Below are 20,578 nucleotides of genomic sequence, written 5' to 3'. Positions count from 1 at the left end.
AGTTGAAACATTTCAATCTCCTTGTCAAACTGACTATAACCAGGATGAATAACAACAACCTTTTGCTCCACAACAATTACTTAATATTTCCCAGAGATAACAACAACAACAACAACAACAACAACAAAACTTTATTCCTTTTTCAATAATTTGCATGAGATGATGATAAGTCAGTGAATGATGTTTCTTGAATGATTTATTCTGCAGAACAAGCAGCAGTTGGAGCGATCCATGCAAGTGTTCAAGAATTATCTTGAAACTAAAGGAGCTGCACTGAGCCAGACAACAGAGTTTCTTCCTTATTATGCTCTACCATTTATTCCAGATCCAACTTCACATCCATCTTTCAAACCATTATTTTCGGTAAGGATGTGTGGTGTTCTATAAAATACAAGAAACAAATGATAGTAGTGTGTGAAAGTGCAGAGGTATGTTGAGAAAGTCTTGATTTAGTTTGTTCTTGACAACATTGAAACCTTTCCTGGATGTTGCTTGGGCTGATCTTTTTTCCTCTACCTGTTCTTTACCTGAAACCACTGTTTAATTATTCTTGAGGCACAAATTATAGTACAAATGTTGATACAATACAAAAATGTAGAACTTGCTGCTTTTTATAAGTATAAGTGTACACACATTTAGAGGCTGTGATAAATCATACGCTTGAAGCATATCACAGCCTCTTGACTCTTGCATACATGTAGTTTGGCATGCACGTTTCTTTTGTTTTATTGCTTCTGGATGATCTAGTTGGTGCTACTCCATATACTGCCATACCTTCTTTGGTGATTTTTGCATTCTTTCCTAAAGAATGTTGGAAGAATAACCTAGCAGAGTACTCAGCCGAGTCATAAAGTAGTATATTGTGATTTTTGCAGGCAGCCAGCTACTTTTGACAACCTTGCATTGTACAGTGTATCTGGTTGAGATTTGTTAATGACCTTTAATGATCTGCCATTTGTCCATCTCCGGTACAAGATTGAATAAACCAAAGACATTCATTTCTGTGAAGTGTAGGATTATCTGACTGATAGTTTAATAAAAAATTTCAGTTTGTACTATTATATTACTTGACTAACAAACTCTCCAAAAGCAAGTTGAGAAGAAACAACAAACACTGAAAAATCCAAGAAAAAGTTGAATTTGAAATTTTTATTAGTCATGAACAACTTTCATTTTCATATCAGAGTTGGAGTCAGTAGTACATCTTGTTTGCTCATTTCTACCTATATACTATCATATATATATAATTTTAAATAAAGTTTAATGAGCAGTTTTGTTTACTACTTCTCTTATCTTTCAGAGTTCTTGGAGTTCTGATCTCAAGGACAACTTGCAAGTGTTTCTCTCAGCAACTCTCAAATCTCAAGAAAAGCCACAACTTTACAATTTATTTAAAAAGAATTCCACTGAACTAGAGAGAGAAAGGAAACTTCATAGTGAGCAGCTTAAAAAATTACAATATCAGCTAACCACAAGGGAACAGAGGCTCTCACAATATCATAAAAGATACACCAAAATACAGGTGATCTACTCATCTGACCACTTTATATTAGTTTGCCTGATGGTACGGCTTTGATTTTAAACTTGAAATTTAATTCACACAAAGTCAGAGTTTAATATACTGGGGCATATACCCCAGGGGAGACTTCTATATATAAAAGGATGGATGTGCTCCTCAGAAATTTTGAAAAGAACCCCTAAGGGGTGCCAAGATCCTGTTTTGTGGGCGTGGCTTGAAATGTTTTTTTTTACCCCTAAGGGTTACCAATTCTAAAACAACACATTAAAGTCGTGTTCTTTTGGGATCAACCATTTCTGGTTGGTTGGGTTGGTTGGGTTTTTTCGTGTTCTATTGGGGAAAAACCTTTTGCCATTGGTTTGGTTAATCAACTTTTTCAACTGGCCTCAAATCAGATTGAAACGGTTGAAAAGAGCATTTACGTGATTATGTAATGTGATTGTAGTTCGCGTGAGGACTATTCCCAGCAGTTACCGCGTTTCATCCAAAAACGGTTGGAAAAGTGTTCTATTGAGAAAGGTCAACTGCGTCAACCCAAACTGGTTACAGTTAAAACAGTTGATCCCAATAGAACACAACCTAACTGACACTTTAATCATTTTTGATAGTGATAAATATGACTGCTTTGAATACCTTCTACTCCTAAAATTGATTGTCAAATATCTTCTGTCATATTTTTTTCGGCTCAATACCCTAAAAGGTACTGCTAAAGCTTCTGCTTTGGACCTTTTGTGACTGAACACCTTAAGTGGTATCAGAAAAAAAAATTCAGCCATGTTGCAATGAAAACATCATACATGTAATATTTCAACTTTTTTTTTTCTGTCCTAAGGCTGACTACCACAAGCTCATTGGTGTTGCTGCAGAATTAGTGGACTCTTTAGAAGATACTGTCCGTGGAAAAATGGTAAAGTTCTGTATCAATAATTGGAAATATATAGTTTAAACTGCTCCATGCCAGTGACTAAGAACTGTATTTTGTTTACAGGCTGTATAGTTTACTCTTTGAATGGTTTAAAATGAAACTTATTCTGTGTACATAATAACTATGAGTCTGCCAGTAACTTTCACTGGCAATACTCTATCTGTTTTTTCCAGTATATTCTTTGTTGTATTCCTGAATTTAAACCAAACATTATTCTCTAGTTTTGTAATAGCATGCTACTTCTATTGGCACTGTGAAACATTTTCTCTAAGGCTACCAGTACATTGTACTGAATATATGTATTTCTTTTCCAATCATTACATAGCTCCAGGATGTTTCTTAAAATATTTATTTACAATCGGTTGTTCTGGACTCTGCCTGTTCTTTGTATAAACTACTAGTACCACCATTTTCATGTAATCACTTTGCAGAACACCTTACTTGGTGTTGAGAGCAAAGTCTCCGTTTAGTGCAGATTTCCTTGTAGGGATCCTAATAGTGATTCTGTGCAACTTGTTAGAATACCTCTTTCTCCCAAATGCCCATTATTAAGCAGAGGTAGTGATATGGATGTTTCCAGTTAGTGGTGTAGTTGTTAATTACTAAACTGCTTTCCTTTAGAAAAGCAAATATTTGTATGCCTCTGTTGATATGATTATAAATCGTTGCTTGAACTGAGAAACTATTATACATACCAAGCTGATCAGAATGCCTCCAAAAACAGCTTAATAATGAAGCAGTTAGTAAATCATCAATCAAACAATCAAATAATTAGTATAAAGTAAATCAATATAAGGTTAATTAAAGCCATGATTATGTGAGCATCATGACGTTTTGTCTCACTTGGCTGTAGGTTACACCAGAGTACCTTCAAGACATTTGCATAAGACTGTTTGCTTTCTCTGCTGGGGAATCTCTTGATGTTAGCAAACCAGGAACAGTAAGTCTAATTCCATTTAATCTATGGTTTTAAAAGTAGTTACCTTTCATTGTGGCCTAATGGTTAGAGTCTTGTACTACAGATTGGGCAGTACCACTCAGTTGGATAATTGGGTTGCAATAAGTAGGCATCCCTTCTAGGGAGAGGAGTAGAAATACTGACTGACCTACAGTGCAGCTCAGATATAAGCGAACTACGCATACGCGTATCATACGAGCGTATTTTGCGTATACGCGTATGTCAATACGCACACATATACGCGTATATACGCGCATATATACGCGTATATATGTGCGTATATGTCTCTTTGTTATGCATTCCCACAAGTTTCTTTATGTGAAGCATTGTTAGTCAAACAAAGGACATTATGTTTCTTGAGAATGAAAATGGCTTCAAAGCGAAATTTGCATATTGTTAAAACGTCAGCCGGTCAATAAAAGCTATCATATTTCGATCACTTCGCAAATTCACCGACAAACTACCGTTTATCAACACTTGATCTTAAGCTACTAAAAATGGGAAGAAAATTGATACAGTCGCTTGAACTCCCTATTTTAACACGTTAACTTTATGTTCTTACAAGTAAAGATCTGTGTTTCGGCACGTGTCGGCAAGTCGTTTGTGAAATGTTTATTGTCTGAATTAGCGTTCTGAAGATCCTAGTCGAAAAAATGATATCTCCGGTTATATTTGATACAGATCATGCATTCAAATGGTAAAATACTCTTTCCTTGACGAAAAAATTGTTTATCAAAGTTTCTATGGTGTGCCGCTCACGTTTAGTTATTTTTTCTTCAAGGAAAAGTTGTGTGTTTCGGCACGCGTCGGCAAGTTGTTTGCGAAGCGTTTATTGTCTGAAGATCCTCGTTGAAAAAATTATATCTCCGGTTTTATTTGACACAAATCGTTCATTCAATCAATATTCAGTCAGTTAATTTCCAGTCAAGTGCCCAATTGCAAAATGTTAGTTTCAGCTAACATTTTGCTTAGTCTGTAGGCATACGTGCGTATACTGTGTACGCATATTCAAAATAAAGAAAACTCTTTCTCGCTCTGTGGCAAGCTGTCAAGCCATTGAAAACAACAATGACCTGATAAGAAAAGAAGAAACAATAGGTTAGCTCATACATACTAATCAGGCATACGCGTGTATGCTGTATACGCGTATGTGTGTATATGCATACGCGTATGTGCGTATATGCATACGCGTATACGCGTATTGGGCTGACGCGCATTACGCATATATTTTGGTTCGGATATATCTGAGCTGCACTGTAGTAGTGTAATTCTACAGAAATCAGGGTGAACTTTACAGGCGTGGATCCAATGAAGACTTGCCTTTTATCATAAACACAGCAAGGCCGCGTACTCCAAGTAACAATATTAAAATGATGCAACTTGTTCAGCTCAGTGAATGAGAAATACTAAGTAAATATTAAAGTTCATCTTTGAGCACTTAGGTACCAAGTTACTATGCTGCAGCTTTCACATTCACTGCATGTATCACTGTGCAAATTTAGCACATGCTAAGGACGGTGCCTACTAAATACAAAGGTTTTTGCACCAGGTTAGGACCATGCAGAAAAAGTAGATCTTTGCCAGGGCTGTTGGAATCCACAAAGAAAAATGGGGGGAGTCACGCATTTTTTCGCGATAATTAGCCTTGAATCTTGACAAAAATGCTGACATCAGTATTTTTCTGTAAAAAGAAGGAAAGGATATTCCTTCACAGATTTCCTTAGAATTAGCCGTTACATACAGAAAAGCAAGCACATTTAAACAGATCTTTCAACTACATGGCAAATGGTAACATAAAAACCATTTTTGGCATGTTTTTAATAACAAAATTGTTGTAGCAGTGCTTTTAGCATGTCTGACAGCCTTCCCCTGGTTCAGCTAAATTACAGTCTAAATATCTTTTGCTCACAACCGGAGACTAATCATATGTTGAATAGGCTTGCCAGTTCCATTTCATAACATAAAATGTAGGGGTAACCGCACATTTTTTAAAGTTACTCATCTTTTTTGAAAACTTTTACGGTACCGTTACATTTTTTCCTGTCACCTCCCCTGTAACTAAGACATTTGCATATCTTGCACTTGTTTTGCACGTGCACTACACCATCTGCAGGTACATGTTTACAGTTGGATTTCAGTATAATTTTTGTCAGATAACAGCTAGGTTTTTTTCAGCTGGAAGACGTTAGCAGTTAGTGGTTAGCGATACGCTCCTATTCTGGTGTTCCTTGTTTAAGTAAAGGTAAAGATAAAGTCTGCATGCGAGCCAAGTGGCCCATCAGGCCGGAGCTTATCCCGGTTTCTGTAGCATGAAGCGACTAGGAGTATTTCTACTCCCCCTGGATGGGATGCTAGTCCATCGCAGTGTTACCCCCAGCATTAAGTTCGCCGGTACCCATTTATACATCTGGGTAGAGAGGCACTGTGAGGGTAAAGTGTCTTGCCCGAGAACACAACACAATGTCCCCAGCCAGGGCCTGAACCCGGACCGCTCGATCCGGAGGCGAGCGCACTAACCATGAGGCCACCGTGCCTCCCACTTCTGGTTTAAGTACAGGTACATTAAACTTGATTTGGTCACGGTAGGAAAATTTTGCTTTCATTTTAGTCATGTACTTGGTAGTGTAGTTGATTGCGTCAATGTCAACCCCAGCGCATGTAGCACTTAAACCATGGCTTGCGTGATGCACAGAACGTGTACACACTAACATAAGTAGGCACCGTCCTTAAATACTCACAGAATATTTACTTAATTTTATTGTACTCTCTGATTACCAAGACAATGGTGTCATGAGCCTGAACTTAGGTTTTTGTTACTGGTTTTTGCTGAGCCAAATATTTTCTCATCTGGCCCTCCCACTCAGTCAATAATTACATATGATTTATGAAAGATTTTTAAGACTTAAAATTATTAACTAAAGACTATTGTAAGCTTACTTGTGGAAACCCACCTACTCTAGTTATGGCTGCTTTTTTGTTTCTGGGGTGGAGACTTTTGGGAACGGTTACTGTATAGACATGTATGCAAGAGGGGACAGTGCAAAGATTTTGAGCCTTGCAGCAGAAGGTACCACCGACCCAGGCACAGATCTTTTTTCAAAAAGATAGAGTCAACCCTGCAAAAAGATGCTGGCAAGACCCTTCCTTTGTGGAGGTTGAAAATGCATGATAAAGTTTTTGTAATTGTTTCCAAAAATTTTCTGTTAGTCCACTATTACTGAGTTGAACTAGAAGATGTTTATTGTTCTTACAGGCAAGCTCAATCCTAAGAGCTTCACTGGTTAATGATGGACTCCCTGGGTATGTAAGTCAAAGCAGTTTCATTGTTTCATTATTTTACCCATACTTTGTCAATCAATATTAATAGTAATTATAGGTCCTCTCTGGCTAATAAAATATCTCCACATCTCCTTATTCTATGTGTTACATAAGGTTGACATGTAGTTTTATATTTCTTGGTTGTACAGTTTGTACGCTATGCATTTCTTTTACTAAAAGAATTTGAAATGGTGCCAAAGACCTCTGATATTGAATTTTAACAATGTTCCCACAAATTGATTACTGACGCATTTAACAGCCACAAAAGCAAACCATGCAGTTGCTGAATTAATTACTCAGAGAACTGTTCATTGGCATTCTTTATTTCACAGGCTCTCTGAAAGTGTTGATGTTCCATACAGACCCTCGCTTGACTATGAAAAGATAAAAAACCATCTACTTACTTTACCTGAGAGGAAGAAAGCATTTCTTCTACAGGCACTTAGATGGGTATGCAACTTGTCTTCCAATTTTGATACACTATTATAGATCAGTTAAATAAAACATTGCATAATAGAATAGCCATCTCTTTAAACAATACATTATCATATTAAAAGTGGCTGTAATTCTGTCTAGAGAACGTGGGGTACTTTTAATAACAGTTTTGTACCAGAATTTCCAATGGTAACTATATTGTTGCCTGCAATTTTCTACGCTTTGCAGCCAATGACACCAAAGGCTGACAAGTTGCCCCTGGAAATGGAGCCAGTTGCCCATGACAATAACACAAGTGAAACTTTAAAACAGATTCACCAAACTCTCATCGCTCCTTGCTCAACTGATAATCGTAGTAACCTCATTGAATTTCTGTGATTTCTGGGGTGGAAATGAAAAAACTTCAAAGATCAGAGCAAGTTGACTTCCTCATTCTCCTTGCTGTCTGCAAGCTTGCTACATTCTTGTGACTTGCTGCACATACATGGCCCAATAAAGGGGTTGCTGGTGGGCTATGTTTTATTGTAGCCAATTTTATAACTACAACCTTGGTCACAACCGTTGGAAAAATTCATTTTATACGCATTTTGCCCCTCCTCACCCCTGTGCAATGTTGACAAAACACTTTCATCTAACACAAGTTTTCATTTTACCATTTTCCAACATTGGACGGGGGAATGGGGGTGCTGGCACTTATTCTCTAGGTATTGCGGTTATGAGTTTATGTTTTTGGCATTTTCCCACACAATTTGTCCATGGTTGTCTGAATTTTCATATATTTTAAATGCCCATAACTTACACTGAAATTTGCAAATTCGGACCAAATGCGGCACATGCACTATCTATCAGTTGCTCAATAAAATGACTGCTAATATCTGGTTATGGCCTAATTCCCTAACTTTATTTGCTACTTTCATATTCCTTCAAAATTGAGGATTTTGGCATTTCAACCTCATGTAACAAGCAATAAAATATATCTCAGTTAAAAATATCTCAAGAAAGGCCCATTTTTCCTCCAAAACATTTTACAAAGGTAAAAAGTACTTTAAGATCTTTGAAAGGATGTTCCTGTGGGTTATTGTCATTCCAGACATGCCTTTTAGGGCCACAAGGCATGGTTTACATCGGTTTTCGAATGGTTTACAAACGAGATACATGTGGTTATGACGTAATTGTGACGTCACAGTTAAACTCATCACAAATAGATGAGCTTGAGAGCTGGTGCCTTAAAGGTTAGCAGGGTGCCAAAGCCATAAGCCGCTAGGAGGTATCCATGGCAACCCTGGAAACCAGGAACCACCCAATGAGCGTCCACTAAACGGCACCGTCACACTGAAAGAAATTCAGTGGAAACTACTTACCTGAAGAATACTTACCCTGACCAAGAACAAAACGGGAGGGAGGAGAGGATGCAAGAATCCGCAATGATTCGTGAGCAAAGCAGTGCAACTGATCCGCAACAATCAGCAGAATACACTACAACAATTTTGCAATGAACCATAAACCCCTGCAAAACCCCTGAAGGCCGCCCCACAGGTCATGTACTCCAAAACGGGGAAACCGCTGGCTGCATAAGCTCATATTTAACTTGCCTAAATGATATTAGCTGGATGGGCACACTAGCTGGCTGCATTTGCTCGAGTTTAACCTTGCGTAAATGATATTTAGCCACATTTAAACTCATTGCAAATAGATAAGCTTGGGAGCTGGTGCCTTAAAGGTTAGCAGGGTGCCAAAGCCACAAGCTGCTAGGAGGTATCCATGGCAACCGTGGAAAGCAGGAACCACCCAGATGAAACCCTTCTCCTGGTGCTTGGAGAAAGGAGGTACCCAAGGACAGGGTGACATGGTACCTCCGATCCCCCAAACCTACCCCCAAGCACCAATCAGCTGGTTTAATTGGGCAAATGCAAAATAAACACATACTTAGGAAGGTAGCCGTGGTGGACTACCAATCCAAAGGAAAGACCCAGGAACATAATGCTACAGCAACCAGAGATAAGCTCCAAAAGGCATTCCGGGCAGCACAAATACTTTCCTCAAGCCAATATTTTAGAGAGGGCAGCTAAGGCATCCGACAGGGTCCTAATGTAGAGCTGACAGGCATTGCTTGACCAGCGGCCCATGGACTGAATCAAATGAACCGGTACTCCGTTGCAAGCAGCGACAGTAGCAGCCCCTATGCGAAAGCTATGGCTTGAGAAGTTACCAGGAATCCTGGCGGAGACCATGATCTGCCAAAGCCAATCCATCAACACAGAACGTGAAAGGGGCTGACCACTCTGGAGCAAAAACAGGGGGCCTGGAGCATTACCCCTGAGCACAAGGTAAGTCATAAGAGCATGAATTGCACACAATGGATGCCTACCAAAGCCAATGTGAATGAGACAGCCCTTCCAAAACGGATCAGTCTTGGAACCTTTAATCTTAATGTGCATGCATGATGGGGCCGAAAGTGAATCCACCGCAATATCCTGAACACCCAAGTGCAGAGATGAAGAGAAGCTAGACAGGTTGGGAACGGTGAACTCGGAAGCGCATAGGAAGCCAAAATATCCCAATGAACAAGCTGCCCAGAACATGCAATGGTCCGGCAGGCGAAGGTCCAGAGACAACCAAATAACCAGCATCAAGTCATCAGTAATGGGAAGCCGCGAAGAAGAAGGAGAACCTTGACAGCGCTTGATTCCACATACAACCCGTTGAAGACGAAGGCAATTCATAAGTGGGTCAGGGAACCCTTGTTCAACATGAAGGGCTCTAACCCCAGACAAATACACCTTGATAGAGGAATGCTGAATGGTTCTCGCAAGAAAAGTGACAAAGAGGCAAAGTGTCCATTCGTCTGCTGGGCATGGGGACCCTGAAGGATGTAACTTGCCAAGCGGCAAAAGGAAATGAACTTCGATTGAGCTGAAGCATATGAACGGTGTGTCGAGGGGGCGAGGCCTTGAGACAAAAAGGAAAAGTACTGTTGCTCTAAGGCAGAGAGGTCAAGTCTGCCAGAAGTTCCGGCAGGATCCAAGTAGGGTGAGGCTGTGCATCCGGGACCAACTGCCTGAAGTCCTGCCAACGAAAGCGAGACAAAGTATCAGCTATCTGATTGTTAACCCCAGGTACATGTTGTGCAGAAAAGGAAAAACTATGACCAGCGGCTGCAAGAAGCAGGTTGCGCAGTAATCGCATCAAACAAGGTACTTTAGAAGTCCTGGAATTCAAAACATGGACGACAGCATCGTTGTCTGAACGGAAAAGGATGTGCTTCTTGCACCACATGTGTCCCCAAACATGAGCACCGATGACAACTGGATAGAGGTCCTTATAAGCAATGGACTGCTGTTGTTGAGAAGGAGCCCAGGAACCAGCAAACCAAAGGCCCTTTAGGTATGCTCCATAACCAATTGATCCAGCTGCATCAGAAGCCACCTCGATGTCTGCCTCTGGCAATAAACCTGGGAACAGCCAAAAGCTAACACCGTGCCAATCCGACAAAAATTGGTGCCACCACAGGAGGTCCAAGTGAAATTCCCTGTTAAGGCGAACTGGCTGATCTCTTTTTCGAAAACAGCATAACAGCTCGATCATGGGACGTAAGAAAGTTCTCCCAGACCAGACCACTTTCGCCGCATGATGCAGATGGCCAATGAGAGATTCTAACTCCTGCCCATTGCACCATTTTCAAGAAAGCCAAGAAGTAATGCGATCACGCAAAGCGGACAATTTCTCGGCGGGGAGACAAGCGATTTGATTAAAGGAATCCAGCTCAATACCTAGGACCACGAGCACAGTTGAAGGGCCCACACACTTGCCGGGGTGAAGTGGCAAGCCCAAACGTCTGCATACTGACACTGCAATGCTCAAGTTGTGCGCACACTGAGATGACTCAGGAGGGCTGGCAATGATGAAGTCGTCGAGGTAGTGCGGCAGGTCTGGAATCTGGTAAGAATGCACGAGGATCCACTCAACCATGTCTGCTATCACAGTGAAGATAAAAGGAGCTGATCGAAGGCCAAAGGGGAGAGCCAGATCCACATAGTACTGATTACGCCACTTCATCCCCAGCAAATAACGGTCAGATGGATGAACAGGAACATTGCGGTAAGCAGACTCGACATCGAATTTAGCCATGAGGGCCCCCTTTCCCAGTCAAGACACTAGGCGAATAATTTGATCCACAGTTATGTAGTGGAGCGTAAACTCATCTGGGTTGATCCCATCATTGACACTAGCCCTCCCTGGGGAAGACAAGTCCACAATGAGTTGCCACTTTCCTGGTTGGCCCTTCTTTGGAATAACACCAAAGCTACTGACTTGGAGGTGGGGGAAGGGGGGTGAATCGAAAGGGCCAGCCACCCTTCCCAACGACACCTCATTGGCTAAATAGTCGTCAATGACAGATTGATGCTGGTGAGCAGATGGTTTGTTTTTCTTAGCCGCCTTAAGCTTTTGTGCCGGGCAAAAGCCTAATTTGAACCCATGACGGATTCCATCCAATACAAATTGAACCTGCTGTTGATGGGGATGGAGCCGCAACTCCCAGGCAAACTGCTCCGCCTGCAGAGGAATGACTGCTGAAACTGGGGGGAGAGGAGCTAGGAAAGGAACACAAATAGAACAGGAGTCAATAACTGGCCCCAAAATATCTAACCCCAACTCAAACCCCTTAATTGAAGCACATCCCGGTAAATAACAAATGCCACGAAAATAAAACTGAAGCAACTAGATTTAATTCAAGCACAAAAGGTCAAGAAATACAAGTGGTAAATACGCCATCCTAAAATGAAAGAACAACAACATAGTGTGGTAGAAAATAACAAACATAATGCGGCAAATAAGAAACAACAATCTCATAGTGTCTATTTGCACCTAAATATGCCGCTAGAAGTCCTCCACCCTAACAGCAAAGTCAAAACAGTAAGGGATGGCCTAATGACAATTATTAGAATGTAATATTTGAATCGCTTAGCACCTGGACTTGCTGCTCAAGCGAGAAGGAGAAGAGTCAGCTTGCCGTTTGGGTGAAGCTCGGGACTGGCTTGGTGGCTCGCCAGGGCAAGCTCCAACATGGTGCGGACCAAAGCAGCTGGAGCATTTGTGGGCGAAACGGCATGAAGAAGAAGGAACAACACAACGGCCTCGGTTCCACGATTTGCAAATAATGTGGGAAGACAAAGCTCCACTTGGCTCCGTGGATTCATCTCACAATTCACGGCCAGGACAGACAGAGGCCCCAGCTGCGTGGAAATTAAACAACTGGGCATTTATGGCCGACCAGTCCGTGAAGTTCATTGCGGCAGCATGTTCACAGAAGGCCCAGTCATATGCCAACCAGACCCGACCGGCGAACTGGCGATGTGTGCGGAGAATCAAAAGCTGGTATTGCAGCAAATCCCTCCACCGCTGAGGGAAGTGGGACGACAAAATGAGGCTGTACACTGAGAAAGGCTCCAGCCAACTCGATATGTCCTCAATGCGCCATTTAGGCTTTTTGGGTGTCAAAGTTAGCACCAACTGACCGTAGAGCAGCAATTGAGGCTCAGACTCAGTTGAAACTATGCTGACCGAAAGCAGCTCGTTCAGCTCTACAAACTTCCCAGCCACAATCTGGCTTACGAGTTTCGCTGGAATGGGCGAAAACCCAGGGCCAACCACAAATGCCTGATGCAGCATAGGCAACTGGACCGGCAAAGAAACACCACCGAGAGCGAGCGACGCGGTCCCAATAGCGGAGTTGGATGAAGATGTTGCGAGTGCGGGTATGGGCGAGGCAAACGTAGAAACAAATGAAGGCACAACAAAATTAGGCCTACCTTGCACCATAGCGCTCGCAGCAACTGCCGAAACAGGCGGAAAACCAACGCCAGAGGCTGCCAGGGCTGAGACTTGAGCATCAAGCTGGCCAGAAGATGGAGATGATGGAGGAACGCCCCCAGGCATGGCCGCCTCCAGCACACTCATGGATGAAGAAACTGGGGGTGTTGATGGCAGATTTGATGCTTGCTCGGCCGCGAGAGCTTGCTTGACTTCATTGACAACCGATGCCAAGAGAGCAGGAGAAGGCTGATCAGTAGATTGAGCTTGAGATGTTGAAGGAACGACTGGCGTCTGTGTAGTTGATTGAGGGAGATTTGCATCATTTGAACGTGGTCGAGTCGTCTCAGCAACAGAAACAGTGGCATCGAAGGCCACCGCTTGGCTATTACGGGTTGACCTGGCCGTCATTATCGTATAAACAAGGATAAACAATAGCTCTTGAAAGAAAACAAAAGGCAACGAAGAGGCAAGAATCCTCAATGATTCACGAGCAAAGCAGTGCAATTGATCTGCAACAATCAGCAGAATACACTACAAGAATTATGCAATGAACCACAAACCCCTGCAAAACCCCTGAAGGCCGCCCCACAGGTCACGTACTCCCAAACCGGGAAACCGCTGGCTGCGTAAGCTCATATTTAACTTGCCTAAATGATATTAGCTGGATGGGCATGCTAGTTGGCTGCATTTGCTCGAGTTTAACCTTGCCTAAATGATATTTAGCCACATATATGGTTAGAAAAAAATTGTTTAAGGAATTGGAATCAGGATACCAAACTGTATAAGAATATGTCTTTTGTTGTAGTTATAACTTGTCTGTCACGAATTTCAAACGGTTTACAAATGCTAAACCCTTGAATATAAAAGAAATCTTCTCTTACCTTTTCTTTATAAAGCAGTTGTAAACCATTGTAAACCGTGCAATTTATGTTACAATCAGTGCGAGTCTTTGTAATTTTATTTTATTTTTTGTGCTTAGTTGAATGCTGCCATCAAAATGATTCACAAACCAAGCTGTGACGTCATTATGACGTCCTTTTCAATGGTAATCCATTTGAAAACCATCACACAACACTGTAACATGCCGGTAAAACAGGGCAAATTTGTGCAGCTCATCGGATTTTGAAAAGAAAACAAAGACCAACATGTACTCATTGTGTTCTAGCGAGAATTGTGTTAAAAAAAATTGCGATTAATTTCAAAAAGCCAGCATATCTTATATGTCACATTAATGCTGCTCCATGAAATTAACTGACGTCATTGTGACATCACCCGTTGATCACATGATCTCCATTTAACCCCTAATTCATATTTAGCTTCAGGCTGTTACAGAAGCCAAATATCAGAGTTACGAGCTCTCAGACAACCTTGGTCACAAGGGTTGGAAAAATTCATTTTATACGCATTTTGCCCCTCCCCACCCCTGTGCAGTGTTGACAAAACACTTTCATCTAACACAAGTTTTCATTTCACCATTTTCCAACATTGGAAGGGGGAATGGGGGTGCTGGCACTTATTCTCTAGGAATTACGGTTATGAGTTTATGTTTTTTGCATTTTCCAACACAATTTGTCCATGGTTGTAGCTATGGGGTAGTCTTAAATTATTCAATAATAACTTTTTTCTTGTGTTGTTTCTGTAGAATCTCACCCAAGCAGCTGTTGGTGAACAGCGAGACAGCATTGTAAATGGCTACATTATCCATGATATGCTGGGCTGCTCCCTGGAGAGTCACCTAAGAGTAAGGCCTTGTATGCAAAGATTAGTCTTTAAAAAGTCAAGAAAAATCGCTTCATACTAAACACAAGAGTTACTTTCCAAACTCCCAAGTGCATCCTCAATAATTACTTGCAGTATCAAAATGTAATATGTATATTCTGTCACTTAAATAATAAAAATGATTTATATTATTATGTACATGGAAATGAAAATAGTGTTAAAAGACTATACTTCAGCTAGACTTCAGTTTGCAAAAGCAAGGTCTAGGGAAAGTGAGAAGGTATTTGACGAAGAAGTATAACATAATAAAGCTGAGTGTTTGTTTATGAAAAATCAATTGGAATTACCCAGCCATTTGAAATGAATAACTCCTGAAAGGTATGTTTTATTTTGTAGAATGGAATATTAGAACTCTTGACATCGCCAAGTGAAGTAGTGAGACAATACTTGGCAAGGTTGCTCAATGCCCTTGCATCCCTTTCAGCAGGTAATTACAATTCAGCCCTTCCTAGTATTGTTTTTTCTTTTAGGGAATAGTGTTCCATAATGTTTATTTCAGTGGTATAAACATATTTTGGATGAGTATATTGGTTATAGGAAATAGCAAAATTTGAGAAAAGAATATTCGAACAAGGATACAGTCACACTCACTCACTCACTCACTCATGCCCTTTACGCCTAAGTGGCATGTAGGGCAGCAATATGTTCCCTCCACATCTGTCGGTCCCTTGCCATAAACTTGATGCCTCCCCAGGTCTTCCCCATCTCCTTGATTTCCTTCTCCAACGTCCGCCGCCATGTGATCTTAGGGCGGCCCCTCTTGTGTTTTCCTTCTGGCGTCCAATGCAAAGCAGTTTTCGCAATTGAGGCTTCTTGGTGAGCGACGAGGCCAATCCACCTCCAACGTCTCCTCATCAGGATGGTAGCCATTGGTTCAGTTCCACACCGTTCAAAGAGATCATTATTTGAGATGACATTAGGCCAAAAGATGCGTAGGATATGCCGAAGGCTCTTGGTGTGAAATGTAGAGAGTTTTGATAAATCCTTCTCCATTAAGCGCCAACATTCTGAACCATACAGGAGAGTTGTGAGGACGCAGCTGTGATAGAGATTCAGCTTGGTACGAATACTGTAAGTGGAGGAGCGCCATACCTTATTCATCATGTTGAGCGAGTTTCTGGCCTTGTTGAGACGGCTCTGAATGTCCAGGTCAGTTCCTCCATCTCTACTGATGATGCTGCCGAGATAGGTAAATCTGTCTGTGTAAGGAAGTTCTTCGTTATCAGTCTGGACTGGTCGTGTGTTGGTAGTATTCAGTGCTATAATTTCGGTCTTTTTGCTGCTGATATTAAGGCCAACTTGCTTTGCAAAGGTGTTAAGGCGTTGCGTCTTCTCTTGAATGTGCTTGTGGGTGTGTGATAGTAAGGCAAGATTATCAGCATAATCCAGGTCTTCCAAGTAGGAAAAAGGTGTCCATCTAATGACCCTGATCTGATCCTCAGTGGTACGCCGCATGATCCAGTCCACAACAAGGTTGAAAAGTAATGTGGACATGACACACCCCTGCCTGACACCAGTGTGGACTTCAAATAAGATGTCACCATCGCCAACACAGCAGGTAAAGTTGTCATAGAAACTTTTGATGATCTCAGCAAGGTGGGAGGGGCCCCATACGCTCGTAATATCTTCCAGAGGCTGTGTCGATGCACACTATTGAAGGCTTTGGCAAAATCTACAAAGTTCACATAAACAGTTCACTGCCACTCGGTACTCTGTTCAATAATATTTCTCAGCGTGAAAATATGATCGATACATCCCCTTCCTCTCCTGAAACCTGCCTGTTCCTCGCGGAGTTTAAGGTCCACAGCCAGTGATAGGCGCTTCATGATGATTTTCGCTAGGATCTTACTAGGAGTGGATAATAGTACAATGCCACACCAGTTGCTTCATTCAGAGAGAGCTCCTTTCTTTGGTATCTTGATGATGTTGCCCTCATTCCAGTCATCAGGGATTTTCCTTCTGTCCCATATGGTGTTGAAAAGTGGTTACAAGATGTTTGCGGTGGTCACAGCGTCTGCCTTGAACAGTTCAGCGTTGAGGCGGTCTTTGCCAGGTGCCTTGTGGTTTTTTAGAGAATTAATGGCTGCAATGATCTCTTCTTTCTTTGGTGGTCTGATGTCAACACTTAGGTCCTCGTCAGCTTCTGGTATATCAGGCTCCTCTTCTGGTGATGGTCTGTTGAGGACTTCCTTGAAATGTTCTACCCAACGTGCTTCTTGGTCTTTCTCAGTGGTGAGGAGCTATCCTTGTTTATCTCCTATGGGGGCATTTCTGCTGCCATTATATTTTCCACAGATCAATTTAGTGACTTTATAGACATTCCTCTGCTCTCCCTTTTTTGCCGCTTCCTCTGCTTCCTTTGCCAGCTCTTCCATATATGCCCTTTTGTCGGTTCGGATCTTCCTCTTAACATGCCTGTTGGTTTCTGTGTACGCCGCTATATACCTCTCTCGGAGTCTGGCTGATCTGCTGTCATTTATCTTCTTCTTCAGCTGGCGTCTTTCCTCAATAACCTGCCACGTGTCTGGTGTAATCCATTCTTTTTTTTTTTCTAGTCTTCTGCATCCCCAGACAGGTTTTACTTGCTTCATCAAAGATGTTCCTCACTTGCTTCCACTGTTGATTTACAGCGTCTTCTTCTTCATTGTCTTACTCGTCTATGTTACTCAGGGCTTGGAACCTGTTCCTCAGCTGTAGGACAAAGGCTTTCTTAGTCCTAGGGTCTTGTAGTCTGCTGATGTCATATCTAGGGGTGCTTGCATCAGTCCCTCTTTTTACTCTTATGTCAAGCAGGGAGCGGCGCCACATGCTGTTAACCATGAGATGGTCTATTTGGTTTTGATCCCTCCCATTTGGGGATGTCCAGTTGAGTTTGTGAATGTTGCAATGTAGGAATAAAGTTCCACCAATGAACATGTTATTGAATGCACACCATTCTACCAGCCTCTCTCCATTGTCATTCTGCAGTCCACATCCTTCTCTTCCCGTTACCCTTTCAAAATTCATGTTGTCTGAGCCGACCTTAGCGTTAAGGTCACCCATCACCAGCAGGAGGTCCCTATGATGGACGTTCTCAAGTGTCACTTGCAGCTGCTCAGTCACAACAATGGTATAAATGTAGACAATGGTGAATATTTTGACCTGTGCTATTACATTGTAAAATTAAGGCAAGAGGAAACAATGCAAACCTTGTTTCAAATCTGAATTCAGTTAACTCAAAATGGGTCAAGCATTCTTCCAAATAGCCAGCCTGTGAGCAGGCTCACCTTTGAGTCACACGCGCGAGCGGTGAAAAGTAAAGTGATCCGGCGGGAAGGAGTCTGGTGAAGAAGCGCTAAGAAAGTGAGCCTGCCCTGATCTCTGTAATTTTTTCATTTCTGCTTCATCTGAGTGAAGTAAAATACCATTGGTCGAAAAGCGGGAAAGGCGAGAAAACTGTCAATCTATTATGTTTGATGAGGGGTGATTAAATCCCCATGAAGTCGGTAATTTACCGCACAATAAAAAATAAGTCGTCCACATTTGGAGTCAGAGGAAGAGTTGAGTGCACGTATTACTGATGTTTTAACAAAGTTCCAGTCTATTTCTGGTTAAATTTCAAACTAAAGAGGCAGCAGGAATTAGCAGTTGAAAGTATGTTAATGAATCAAGACGTACTTGTTGTGTTGTCAACTGCATATGGAAAGAGTTAAATATTACAAATGTATGTGATTGCAAGCGGGCATCAAAACAACACACGTTTACGTGTACGGTCTACGCCTCTACGCTTGCGGGCTTGTGCTCGAACATGAGCCTGTTCGCAGGCTACCAAATAGCAAACAGTGGCACTATTTTCATCTGTTTTCTTCTGTCTTTTGTTACAAGTACATCACTTACCAGTGTAATGTACTTACACTACATAATGGTCTTGTAAGGAAGCTACACTAATTAACTGATTATATACATTACCGTACCCAAATTCGCAATTAGCCAATCAGAAGCTGTGTCTACTGTCCCAACGTTCTCTCATCAATAATTATCATCTACAGAACCTTCAACACCTTATGGCAACCAACATGAACCTTTTCCAACTCAACATTTCAATGTTCTTAATTTCTGTGATCAATTTCACTTACAAAGTCCTGCATTGCACATGAATGAATCATCCCCATTCCAAATTAGTGACATCTTCTAGTTAATATAACACTTGTAACAGTGTTTTATCATAAAATTATTTACAAACACTGAGAAGAGAGTTAAAAATAATTATGTCACTTATAACTAGATTTTGATGAACTTCAGGCCGTGTTATTCAATGCCCAGCTAAGCTAACCCAGGATTAGCGAGAAATTTGATGTCAGTTTTAAACGTTTTGGTGAGGTTTTCTGTTTAAAATAAATAAAATAAATAATACATAAAGGAACATATTTATGCAGGATGATCATTTCAATTATAAAAACTGCTATTGTTTGTCCCTCAGTCTGAGCTTTAGTAATCTTAAACTACTTAAAACATAAGCAATGTTTTTTTATGCCAGAAAAATAAATACTTCAGTTAACTTTTAATCCTGGGTTAGCACTTTCAAACAACCCGGCCCAGGTCTTTGGCCAAAACATGATGAAACACTGTCACAAGATTATACATATCTTGTCAGTCGAGACTAAACTTGGAGAACAAACAGGAAAATAAATCAATATAAAACATGTGCTTTTCAGGCACAACTTTATGGAATGAATCTAGTTTGAGACATGTTTTTAATCATTCCCATCATGTGAAATGTTTGGGAAAGACAACAAAATGTTTAGCTAAACAAAAATGACTGTAAGGATGCTGGTTTTCTCCTGCTGTTCATCTTAGTGGTGCACATTGCTGAAACAAATTCACGAAGAGGCCTAGAAAAAGCCGTGCATGATCTAATAGGCATTTTTTTTAAATAATAGCATAGTCACTGTCTTCATTTGTACAAATAGTTTGGAACAAAGATTGGAAAAAATACCATGTATTATGTTCATACATGTATATGACTTTATTGCCAGAACATCCTTATTTTGACAAAATCTTCACTCTAAAGTTTTAATTACTTTAAAACTAATCGGCGTGACAATCTAACTGCTACCTGTTTTGTTGTTTTCGTTATAAGGTTAAAAAGAACACAAATAATGCAGCAGTTAATGAAGTTTTTTATGGCTTCCACTGTTTATATTATTATAGCTATGTGAATCATACTAACAGACAGAATAAATAGCTATGTTTGACAGTTTTTAGCTATTGTGAAAGGTATATAACATTGCTCTTGTCTTTGTTACTATGCAGGACGTTCATATTTAGCTCAGAATCCATCTCTTGTGCAGGCCTTACTGTCAGCATTAACGAAGGAACCGAAAACATCTCTCACTAGTGAGAACATTTTGGGAACCTTACAGAAGCTTAGTCTCAGGTAACTTGTCAGAAGTCTCTGATGTTACAGCAATCTTGGACAGAACCGTGCCATCCACCGTCCAAAGATTTGCTGTACTTCCATCCCTGGTGTTTTTGTTTTCTACTTAACATCATTCGTTCGTTATCCACAGTAATGACTTGTTATTGTTTCAAATCATTTTTGGACACATAATCGAGTCCATCATTTGCTTGAATGAGTAATTTCATTTCTTTGAGTAATTTTGTCCTGACTGGATACGTTACTTAAATATCAACGTCGCAACCCCAAATGTTTTGGCCTTTGGAAAAATACACTCAAAAACAAAGGATAGCTTTCCTTTAAATTTCTTTAACTTGTGAATCACCAGCAATCAAGCCCGCTGCGACTAAATCAAGCCAGTTCTTGGTTATAGCTGATGTTGCCCAGACAGGT

At 41.0% G+C, this 20,578-nt stretch overlaps 2 protein-coding genes and 1 pseudogene across 3 annotated transcripts in view; 1 reads left to right on the top strand and 2 right to left on the bottom strand.

Annotated features, from left to right (window-relative positions):
• Nucleotides 1-20,578, top strand: part of LOC145482585 (lisH domain-containing protein ARMC9-like) — a 44,194-nt gene that overhangs the window by 10,071 nt on the left and 13,545 nt on the right. For both annotated transcript variants that reach the window (XM_081461182.1, XM_081461183.1), the window contains exons 4-12: nt 208-363; nt 1,301-1,522; nt 2,352-2,426; nt 3,298-3,384; nt 6,656-6,702; nt 7,053-7,170; nt 14,612-14,710; nt 15,085-15,175; nt 20,041-20,164. In XM_081461182.1, coding sequence (XP_081317308.1) covers nt 208-363; nt 1,301-1,522; nt 2,352-2,426; nt 3,298-3,384; nt 6,656-6,702; nt 7,053-7,170; nt 14,612-14,710; nt 15,085-15,175; nt 20,041-20,164 — 1,019 coding nt within the window. The remainder of the gene's footprint in view (nt 1-207; nt 364-1,300; nt 1,523-2,351; nt 2,427-3,297; nt 3,385-6,655; nt 6,703-7,052; nt 7,171-14,611; nt 14,711-15,084; nt 15,176-20,040; nt 20,165-20,578) is intronic.
• LOC145482651 (uncharacterized) lies at nt 7,207-11,283 on the bottom strand (annotated as a pseudogene).
• On the bottom strand, nt 12,355-13,753 carry LOC145482619 (uncharacterized). Its single transcript, XM_081461226.1, has one exon. It carries the CDS (start codon nt 13,375-13,377, stop codon nt 12,355-12,357), a length of 1,023 nt encoding a protein of 340 aa, XP_081317352.1. The 5' UTR covers nt 13,378-13,753.

The sequence above is a fragment of the Orbicella franksi genome, chromosome 3 (genome assembly GCF_964199315.1).
Source record: "Orbicella franksi chromosome 3, jaOrbFran1.1, whole genome shotgun sequence".
In the NCBI taxonomy this organism is placed as follows: domain Eukaryota; kingdom Metazoa; phylum Cnidaria; class Anthozoa; order Scleractinia; family Merulinidae; genus Orbicella; species Orbicella franksi.
Note: the sequence above shows the minus strand (reverse complement) of the source record. Positions and strands in the feature narration are given on the sequence as shown.

Bases quoted from the DNA above. Each gene is read 5' to 3' on its own strand.
- LOC145482619 (XM_081461226.1), bottom strand. From the start codon at position 13,377: ATGACGGCCAGGTCAACCCGTAATAGCCAAGCGGTGGCCTTCGATGCC.